This window comes from Prionailurus bengalensis, chromosome B4 (assembly GCF_016509475.1).
Source record: "Prionailurus bengalensis isolate Pbe53 chromosome B4, Fcat_Pben_1.1_paternal_pri, whole genome shotgun sequence".
Taxonomy (NCBI): domain Eukaryota; kingdom Metazoa; phylum Chordata; class Mammalia; order Carnivora; family Felidae; genus Prionailurus; species Prionailurus bengalensis.
This window is the reverse complement of record NC_057358.1, coordinates 34,387,651-34,398,760: the sequence shown is the minus strand read 5'-3', so window position 1 is coordinate 34,398,760 and position 11,110 is coordinate 34,387,651. Positions and strand designations below refer to the sequence as shown.

The following is an 11,110-nucleotide window of genomic DNA, read 5'->3' as shown; positions in this document are numbered from 1 at the left end:
ACATGGGACCTCCAAGGGTTTCTGAACCAACAGCCACATTAACAGAGGGCAGAAGAACATGATGGATTATTTCCTGATACCCCAGGTCTCTCCAGCCCCAAGTGAATAAGTACCACAGAGCTTCTGCTCTGTGCCTGACTCAGGACTCTACTGTGGGATCCAGAAAAAGGGTCAAGCCAGGGGCTTATCATCTTTGGTGGACCCTGGGCTGAGATGCAGGAACAAGTGGTGGGGTTAAGGTGCTGCTGTATGAGAGTCCAATGTGGGAGGCCCAGGAAGAGCTGTAGGAAAGTGCCAGGGGAGAGGGGAAGAGTGGTTTACGTGATGGCATGACTCCCCTGTCCTTTGAAGTGTGGTGTGCACAGGGGCCAGGAGCTGCAGACAAGATGCCTGGGAAGGAAAGTGTCTGAATGCTTTCCCATCAACACGGAGTCTTGGCTCTGGGCCTTGAAGGATATGTAGGTCTGGAAGGCAGGAGGTTCTAGAGAGGAAAACCAAATAACTCATGCTAGAGGAGAGGGGAGGATGGCTACCTTCAGAACCTGGGCCTGTGGGGCAAAGTTCATGTTCATACCTATGATTATGACTCACACTGCACAGGTGAGCTGTGAAAGCTGGAAACCTTGTGGGTTTTTCTCAGCCCTGCCTGGTATGTGTTGGCAGGTGCAGCCTGGGGGAAGCAGTGAGAGGCCGGCTCTGACCCAGCTTCCACTCCATGCCTTTGCTGGGCTTTACCAGTCTAGGAGTTCCAGTATTACCTTAGCCCTTCCCCTGGACCTTGCTATCGAGCCAACAACCAACAGTTGTCACTGAGGCTCCCATTCAGGGAATCAAGGCAGAGTGGCTTTCAGGGGACCGAAATGTCCCCTCTCCGAGTCTGGCTTTCATCAGAATGGGCTCCAGGGGAGGAAGCAGACGGGAGTTTCCTGGGGGAGGTGGGCTGACTCTGCCGAACAACTGGGTCCTCCATCATTTAATCACCAGGGCCAGCCAGGTCATGTGCTCCCTAAGCTCTCCGCCTTGTTGCTGCCCTTCCTGAAGTTAGCTCATTGGGGGGTGGCTGAATCATACCAAGCCAAGGGAAGGGAGTGAGGATTCTGGAATGGAGAGGGGGCAGGGGCCTGGCTATGACTGGCTAGAACGTTTTACATGGTGGTTTGTCAGAGGGAGGGGTGTTCAGAAGAGGGAAAACCAGTGTCCAGAATCCTGTTTAAAGACGCATGGGCCAAGAACACCATGTGGCAGAGTGCTGTATGTGGGATTTTGTGTTCTTTGCAGGGAGGGTTGTGACTCTCATTGCTGTGAATCCATGCGCTCCAGAGTGGGAGCCTGGGTTTGAATCATGAAGGCTAGAAGACACATGCTTTACATTACACGAAGTTTCTTGCTCTTTATTCTTTTTTTTTTAATTTTTTTTAATGTTTATTTATTTTTGAGACAGAGACAGAGCATGAATGGGGGAGGGGCAGAGACAGAGGGAGACACAGAATCGGAAGCAGGCTCCAGGCTCTAAGCCATCAGCCCAGAGCCTGACGCGGGGCTCGAACTCACGAACTGTGAGATCGTGACAGTTGAAGTCGGACGCTTAACCGACTGAGCCACCCAGGCGCCCCTCTTGCTCTTTATTCTTATGTTGGACTTTCTCCACATCTAGCCTAACTCTGTGGCTTCCTTTCCTAGCAATGCTGCACTAAGCTTCAGGTGTCATCACTAATTTCTTGGAGGCCAGACTTCGAGCAGCTGCTGTCGGTTCCTGTCACAGGCGCTGGGGCAGGAACAGCTCCTGCACCTCCTAGAAGGCACATCTGCTTGTGGGCAGGGGCCCGGGTTCAACCTTGAGGGGAGAGTCTGTGTGTGGTTCTGGTGGCTGGCATGTGACTGCGTGACTCAGCAACCTCAGAGGGACAGGCACAGTGCCCACAAAACTCAGAGCGCTCAGCATCTCTGATCTCTTTTTGGTCCCACAACCACTTTATGAGGTGTAGAGTGAATGTTACTTTCCCATTTCAAAGGTAGAAAGGTTTGGGGAGCCATGTCCAAGATCAGCCAGCCAGGTGGTGGCCAAGCCAAGCCAGATGCCAGGATCTGAAATTGACAGATTCCTAGTTTCCCTGATTCCCGCTCCAGTGCTGATTCCACACAGCCAAGTGGCCTCGGATATAGAATTTTCTTCTGGTTGGGGGTGAAGGAGAGAAGGGGATAGGACTCTTGGGATCATTTTTAAAGGGGCATAAGGGAAAAGGGAGGGGGCAGGGGAGATCACTGTACTGGCCTGGAGGGAAAAAAAGATGGGAAATGTTTAACAGTGGACCTACCCCCATCCATGGAACCAAGCACATCCATGGCACTGCCTGGAAGGGGCCCTGCAGACACTGTTCTCTGGTGAAAACCAGCTTCAATGCTACACATTGGCCTCCTTCCCCGGCTGAACTTAGTGCTCAGCTCTCAAAGCCAAGTTCAGTTCTAGGCACATGAAGGCCCAGACACATCTGTTTATGTTGAAATGCTCTTCAGTTGCCAGGTCCAGGCTTTCTAAAGAGTTTACTTTGTAAGTAACCCCTACACCCAACGTGGGTCTTGAACTTACAACCTTGACATCGAGAGTTGCATGGTCCAATGACTGAGCCAGCCAGGCACCCCCCTGGCCTCCAAATCTTGACCAGGTAAGAGCAGAATGTACACAATCCCGAGCCTGGGGGCCAGGCTGCCAGGATGCTCCCACCTGGAGAGGCCAGCAGGCCCACCCCTCCACCATCACCCAGCACTCCGAAGAGCTCTGGTGGGCTGCACTCTATCCAGTGCCATTCAATCAGTTCTGCTGGTTAAGGCCTCCTCCCAGGTCAACCCGTCAATGCCCTCCTCCTTATCACAGTCCTGGTTTGAAACTGACAGATTTTTCATCCCTGATCACATAGCTAGGTTTTGAGTCCATGTCTTTTTTTATTTTTATTTTTTTTAATGTTTACTTATTTTTGAGAGACAGAGAGAGAGACAGAGCATGAATGGGAGAGGGGCAGAGAGAGAGGCAGACACAGAATCTGAAGCAGGCTCCAGGCTCTGAGCTGTCAGCACAGAGCCCGATGTGGGGCTCCAACTCGTGAACTGCGAGATCATGACCTCAACCGAAGTTGGACGCTCAACCGACTGAACCACCCAGGCGCCCCCAAGTCCATGTCTTTTTATTGCCCTTGAGATTCCTCTCATCCTGCCTTCTCCCTTCCTCCATTAGCACCTGCCACCACAGCTGTGCCACAGCTCAACTTCACATGCTCGCCCTGAGATAAAAAAGCATGAGGAAATGCTGAGAGGGGGGTCCTCAGCCTGGGCAGAGGGTTGGGGAGGAAGACAATTTTTCTGCCCGTTTTTTTCTTTCAAGATACATAGGGAACGATAGGCAGAAATATTCTCCTAGCTCGCAGTGTTTTTTTCCAATCCACACACAGTTGTGGGGGGCAGGTAGAAATGACTGGAGCAGGGGGACAGGTGGAAGGAGACATGAGTAACAAGCAGGGATACAGCTCACCCACCCCCATGGGTGCTGGCTCTGCTGGAGGCCAGACCGGGTGGGCAGATGGTCCTGGCACCTCAAGGAGGGAAGGCATCCTTGGAGCCCTTGGTTTTATGGGCACATCCCGGTCCCACTGGGGGTGTGAACTTGCTTGAGGGGAGAAATGATCCTCTTCCACACAGAAGAAAAAAATAATGACCGATTTTATTTTGGTTGTTGCCCACAACAGGAGTGCAAACAGCCAGAGGTTCAGTGTGGACCCTGCTACACCAAACTGAAAAGTTACTTTCTACTTGTTTCCCTCTTTCCTTCCCACTAATGACTCTAAAAGTCATGAACAGGGTCGGCGGGGCTCTTCACATACATAGGCATGAACTTATTTTACATTTATTGTCAACCACTGCATACCCTCTACCTACTCTTCTCAGGCACGGTGTTTCAGAAAACTCATCTGACCTTGATGCTTCTTCCAAATATCTTCCCATAGGAGAACTTGGTGGGGGTCCTGGGACCGCTGTCTGCATCTTCCAGGAGCAGGGGCCAAGGCCTGTTGGGGTGATTCATTCAGAAGAGACAGTCTGGGGTGACCACCCCTCAGGAGTTAAGGCTCTACCAATTCTGGATCCCCTGGGCTGTAGATGAGGCATCAGGGAAAAGAATGAGGTGTCCCCCTGAACCCCCACTGACCGAGCTGAGTGCTGGTTTGTTCCCAAACTGGTATAAGGCACCAAGTGCTGACCCAGGGCCAGCATCTTCCAGCCTCACCCTTCTGCTTCCCCAACCGGATTTTTACAGGTGATTTTAAGAACAATGTGATGAAGACTTAAAATGTTAATTCTAGGGCCAGAAACAGTATTCTGTCCCAATATGAAGGCTGGCAAGTAAGTCTGGCCCTGGTTACATTTTTAAAATGGTACTTAATTCTTTAAAAGCATTAAAAAAAAACATTAAATAAAATGCAGCTGGGGAAAGAGGGCTGTTGACTGTCAGGTGCTTCTTGTTTTTTTCTCCCACGGGAAAGACCTGGCATTTAAACTCTTAGGGAGACAACCTGAAGGCCACATTGCCAGATGCTGGATATTCATCCAGACTTCCCCACCAAGAAACTCACTTTTTCTTGTCACTTGCTGTGCCAGTTGCCTGTGGTGCATGTGAGTGAACCCTTGTTCTTTTGGCTTTTGATCAGCACCATAACACTAATACACCCTAGCTTTCACTTGGACGAACCCCTTCTCCTTGGTAATGACTCTGGAGGACTAGGGACATGTGGTATGTCCCCTGGAGTCACTGCTGGGAGAGCAGGTCTGGTGGAGCTGCCTCAAGATGAAGGTGGAGGTGGCTGGCGGGTGTAGAATGAGGCAGGAGGAGAAAGACTGGAGTGTTGTCCTCTTGAACTGAGAGTGCTGGTTTGTTCCTAGTAAGGCACTGAGTGCTGACTCAGGCTCAGCATCGTCCAGCCTCAGGCACGCATCCAGCAGCGACTCATATGAAGGTTCTGGAAACACTGCCCATCTACATCAACCTGTCATGAGTAAGTTAAGTTCCTGAGAGGAAACGGAAGATTCAGCCCAGCATTTTAAGTAGTTAAGAGTAAATGCACAACTCCGTTGGCTCACCAGATAGATCTGTGATGAACCCGGGTAGTAGGGAGCCAGACCCTAGAGGTGCTGGGACTGCTTCCCCTCAGTCCTTCTCAGGTTTCTTCAAGGTGAACATTAGTTACCATCATGAAAGATGTCTGCTCATCTACAAAGGCCCTGATTCAAGAATCTCAAACCCTTCAATGCTTTGCCCTCCCATGGATTCTGTGGGTTGGTTATCAGGGAGGGAGGCACTGACAAGTTAAGTGATAGGCCTAAGGCTTCCTCTGAAGTCAGGGAAGAGGCAGGAATGAGTTTCATGTCTGAATGCCAACCTTAATCTCGTCCGACTCACATTCCTTACCACTCTCTCACATGTGGACACAGACACCAGCAACGTTATTCTCATTTCACAAGTTGCATGAGGCAGCCCCACTCTTGTACTGGGCACTGTAAATGACCCTTCCCCTGGATCTGGGGATGCTCCAGCTGCCTACGTGGGAGACCATTCAATACAACTGTAATCCTCCAGGCGCTGAGCTGTTTACTGTTACAAGATCCTCAACTTGGATCCTGCTTTAGCCTGGACCCTCAGTTGGACCCTCCTGGGTCCAAAGGCTTATATTCAGCCTACTTTAGAGCTAGAGGTCCACACTGGTTCAGAAAGGGCATACCGATCATGAAAAGAAGATGCGTGTGTGCACATGTATGCATACATGTATATGCATGCATCATGGGACGCAGTCTCCTCTTCCATATGTCTTAGTAATAAGGTGGCTTCTCAGGCAGAGGCAGCCAGCACACATGGCCTCCCACAGAAGCCAGGACTCCAGCTTCCTTGTTTAAGCCCCACCTATAAGACCTCAGGGCAGAGGACACAAGGAGTGGGGCTGTCACAAAATGCTACCTGGTGAATTTTGACAGCAATAGGTGGTCCATATGGGAGTGTAAAAGTCTTTGTGACCCTGGGCACCTGGTCTAACAGGCTCCTTGGTTTAGTCTATGAGGTGCAGCTCTGGCCCCCTGGGCTGATGTTTCAGTGGGACAAAATCCACCTGAGAGGATGGTTTCTTACCCTCTTCACTAGCATTGCTGGGAGGGGATCTTTTGAGCAGATAACACAGAGAAGGGAGTCTCCTTAAGAGGACTGGCCAGCTCATAAAATAAAATAAAAAAAACATTCTCTCCATTTACCATTTTTTACTCTGATTCCTAAGAAGGGTTCAGGAGGGATTTCAGAGACATAAGACATTTCCTTCAGAGTTTCTTGGAAGGAAAGGGGGTATGTGTTTCTGAGGTGCACTTACATAGGGCTTATGTAGCGTTCCTTTCTGTTGCCTGCCAAAAACAGCAGCCATCATTTCCTGCCACCTGGGGCTGCTGTGACCTGTGGTCAAATCCTGCTTGTTTCCACCTCTAATCAAAGCAAGACCTCTGAGGAACAAAAGGTGACTGGGATCAGCACAGGTGACTACCAAACTCCAGCCTTTCCCAATAAGCATGTGTCATAGCCACAGAATATTCACTCAAGCCGGTTATATTTTTTTCTACCTAAGATAGGGTCCTTTCTTCTTTCTGGGATAGCTGGCAATAAAGCTGAAAGGCTCTAGGAGCCAGCTTCCATGGCAGTGACCTCTAGGCCGGGCAAGGCTCACCTCAACACATCTAGTGCCATTTTTTCTTTCCCTGCTGTCTGTTACTGCTCCAGAGGGAAGCCTTGTGCCTTTGGGATTAGTTCTATGGGTGACAACAAAGTCAGCTATCTCCCGGTAGGTCAACACACCAGAGAAGGGGAAAAGAGCTGGAATGTGTCTCCATCTGGAGACTAACCCAAGAGGCTTCTTGTAGTGAAGAGAGAAGAGTTCACCAGGATTATTGCCTTCAATCCTTTGGGGATGGTTCCAGTCTAAAGATGGGTGACATCATCTCTCCAAGACCCTATGCTGAATGTAGATGGGGACACTGACACATCTAAACAATTTAGACCTGAAGGCCACAGACCCCATGCCACTGGGCTTCCCAGTTAGCTGTATCAAAGGACAGAGGTGAGGCAGGCACAGAAGCAGTGCTGGCAAAGAAGGCTGCCAGGACCACAGGATCACTTGGACTTGAAGAATAGCTTATCACACTAAATTGTTTCAGGCATTTTCTCAAATGATAGCAGTTGGGGGCTGAGCCAGAATAATATGAAGGACTAAAAAAAAAAAAAAGCACAAACTAAAAAACAAAAAACAAAACAAAGTTGTGTTCTTTAAACAACCTTGTACACATACCCATGCATATGCAAGACATAAATGATGTGCATGGACAGCATCTCCCTAAGAGAGGCAGGTAGTGGAACGTGGAAATGCATCCTGGCTCACTGCCAAGTCCAGTAAAATGACCTAAGAAATACTCTGTATTTCCGGATGCCTGGGTGGCTCAGTCGGTTAAGCTTCCGACTTCAGCTCAGGTCATGATCTCACAGTTCGTGAGTTTGAGCCCTGCATCGGGCTCTGTGCTGACAGCCCAGAGCCTAGAGCCTGCTTTGGAATCTGTGTTCCCCTCTGTCTCCACACCACCCCTTGTGGTGTGCTTGTGCTCGGCCTCTCTCTTTCAAAAATGAATAAACATTGAAAAAAATTAAAAAAAAAATATTCTGTATTTCTTTTAAAAACTTTTATTGTGCATAAAATGGCCCATTCCCCTTCTGCCTAACTGGCAGCTCAGTTATTACCACCTTTCAGTTTTTTTCCTTTAAACCTCCTGCCCCACTGAAAAATTTCTTCTTCTGAAAGGATAGTCTATCATTGCTGGTCAAAAGCAACTGGAGGATAGTTTGAGGGCAAAGGCCCAAATATATCACCTGAGCAGGGTTAGAACCCCACATGGAGTCCCTTAGACTCAGGAGTAGGGGTGCCTACAGCCTTCCCTCTAGTGACACTGGACTGGTTGTCCACTGTATTGGCCTTGTGTTTGGGCTCAAACTCTGGCATTTCATACATATATATACACACACATTGATGTGTGTATATTTATATATATATTCTCTGTCTCCTGCCTTCAAGAGGACTTAAATGTCAGGAAGGGGACCTGCCTGGAGTTGCATGCATTTCCAGAGTTGGACAACATTTCACGCAGCATGTCACCAGGGTACTAAAATAAACTGCAAACTAGTGGTTATAAAATGGGAGCTTTAAAAAAAAAGGTGCACTACTAGAACCTGAAGTTGCAACACCATTGGGAGTGGAGAACTGGCAAACATTTTGCAGGCTGGTGGATTTTTGAAGCTTCTCTGCAGAGTCTTCAGTCCCCCTTCTATTAACTGCAGGCAGCAGTGTGCTTCGGCAGAGTGCAGAGTGTTAAAAGGCTGACCAGTACTGGCCGGCAGCAAGGGCAGACGGTAACATCTGGTGCTCCTGCTACATTAAGCTACTTACAGCACATCGCTATGGCCGCATCCCTTACCAGCCACTTCGTAAACTGCTTCCTTGTTCTGGGATTAGCAGGAGCCACAAGGGATGCAGGCACAGCTCTCCTGGGGCTTGGCTAGTTAAGGTGGCATTCAAGAGGTGAAGCAGGTTAGGGACAAGGCCGCCTGATGAAGGTCCTGTCTCAAGTCCAATTTTACTGGAAGGTTGAGGTTTAAAGATAGAATCTAGAACACCCACCCCTCCCCTTTTTAAGAAAAGCATAAAAATGGAGATTCTGTCTCATCAGAAAACAAAGTGAAGTCAGAGCTGTGACAGCTGCTAGCAGCACATCTGGATTTCCACAGGAGAGAGATGGCAGCCTTCGGACAAAGTGAAGAGTTAAGACAGGTTCTTTGCTCCTTTGTACTGAGAATGAATGTTCAAGTTGAGGCATGGTGTGGGTCCCCCTGGAGGTTCCAAGGTCAGCACGGACACCTGATCTAGGCTGCCTTGAAGAGCTGCCAGGCCTCTGTTCTCTCTACACAGGCCCCTCTCCACCAGAAGTCTTCTGCTGGAGGACCCTCCCAGATGGGCCTGGCCCTGACAGGAATCCTCCCAGGGTGGACCGCATGTCATTGTGTGGCTGGACAAGCCCTGTGCCACCAGATTTTCCCACACCGTGGCTCTATGAGCTGCACAAGGCCAGTCTCTGGTTGAACTAGGAGAAGTGAGCAGTTTGGCTCAAGGAGCTGGTTACATGGTGCTCATTACCCCTGCCTCCCCATGGAGATCTGGGTGCAGAGGAGGTCTGGGGTGGCGTTAACTGTGAGAGACCAACCTAAATTCCAATATGTGCTACAACACTTGCATCTCTGTCTGATGGGACCTGAGGCTGGGCTGAGGGGAATTCTCATCAGCTAGATGGATTACAGGGTCCCACCATACACTGTCTCAGCCAGCTTGGAAAAGGGCTTACCCCCAAACTTTAATAAATATGCTGTGGGAGGTGAAACCCTGGCACCAAAGCAGAGGAAAAAAAAAAAAAAAACAAAAAAACAACGGGTTCTGCAGAGCCAGGGTTCAATAGAGAGAGGTGAGTGACATCTGTGCCTTTTGGCCTGGCCTCAAACAGTGCTGAAATGTACCCCTGACAGATGAATGGTGCAGACACAAAAGTTTGGTACCACAGTAAGAGTGAGCCAGGTGAAGGAGAAGGTGCCAGACACAAAGTACAGGAGGGGACAGAAGAGCTACAACCAAGAACCCACACAAGGGTCTCAGCTGCTCCCTAATGCCAACTGGGTCAGCAACACGATGAAGAAGGCTAATAAATAGACAGCTGTAACAGCATTCAGTCAGTTTGGGATGGGACTGTGTAGGACGCAGCAGACACCCCCGTCACTCCTACACCGGGTGCCACGTGATCAGTGTCTCTAGTAAAGATATAAAAATGAAGTTACTTCTTTTCAAGTATTAAAAAAATAAGTTAATTGACAAAAAGGGTCCGAAGCGGCTGAGCGTCTTGCCAGGTTGTCAGCTTCATTTCAATGTGCAAACACAGGAAAAACGTCAAGGAAAAAGATAATCTCCTGCCCCGACGTGAAACGTTGAACAGTGACAACGCCTGTCTGTCAAGTGGGGGCTTGAAATGTCGGGCCTCCTCCTGTCCCCCAAAGTCAGTATTTTCCAGTGTCAAAATTGTTGTGAATTAAAAGCAGAATGCAGCAATCCACAGGCCTCAGGCCAGAGCCAGAGAGAGGCCTGGGACATTTGGCCACCAGGGGTCCAGTGTGTGGTGCGGGGGTGCCGGGGAGCAGATCCCTCCTGGGTCCTCCTTCTTGCATAATGAATTGGGGAGCCAGCCCGCCTTCAGGTCCCCCTGTGATGCCGGCGTAGGCACTGACCTGCTGGCCACTGCCCCCTCCCAGGTTTTGATTCACATCTTGCCTCCTGGGGGGTGTTCTTATTTCTTTGGTGGTGCTTCAGGGAGCACGAAGACGATGGCCATCCCTTCTGCTCTGTGGAGGCACACCCTGGCGGCTGTGGTTCTGCCAGAGAGGGGGCAGCTTCCGCCTCTTACCTCCTCCCGTGGAAGGGGCACCAGTCACCGTGCGTCCTTGGGGAGCGTGCAGGTTCTCCTTTTCCTGCGTTACGTGTCAAATGCTCTGTGTTCCTCTCTCTCTGGAGCGGGAAGTCAGGGTGGGCCTCTTCCAAGGAGGCTCCGCCACCTCAGATAATCATCCTCACCTGGGGTTCCCCATAGCACAGACATTTGACCCACTTTTCAAGAGGCACGTAGACATTTCAGTGTAAACTCCCAGGAGGTGCCAGGTCTTCTCAGATCTTGCATCCGGGTGGTTTTTGGAAGAACCCAGCTTGGGTCAGGCAGATGCCACAGACCAGCCAGCCAGAGCATGGGTACAACTCAGGACCAGTTCAGGCTGAAGCCTTTAGACAGCATGACGGCCTCCAGGTCTTTGTCCTCCTCTTTTTCCCGGAGCCGCTGCTCCTCTAGCAGGGCCACGAGGGCATCTCTCTGCTCCACCACCTCCAGCATCTCGTTCAAGATCTTCTTCTCCTCTGACAACTCCTCCTCGGTTTTCAGGTGATCTGGGCAGTGGCCAAAGACA

General features: G+C 50.0%; 1 protein-coding gene across 20 annotated transcripts in view; it reads right to left on the bottom strand.

Annotated features, from left to right (window-relative positions):
* Window positions 1-3,693: 3,693 nt before the first annotated feature.
* MICAL3 (microtubule associated monooxygenase, calponin and LIM domain containing 3) overlaps window positions 3,694-11,110 on the bottom strand; it is a 229,304-nt gene continuing 221,887 nt past the window's right edge. For all 20 annotated transcript variants that reach the window (XM_043564904.1, XM_043564917.1, XM_043564921.1 and 17 more), the window contains one exon: window positions 3,694-11,090. In XM_043564904.1, coding sequence (XP_043420839.1) covers window positions 10,906-11,090 — 185 coding nt within the window. In that variant the 3' untranslated portion in view covers window positions 3,694-10,905. The remainder of the gene's footprint in view (window positions 11,091-11,110) is intronic.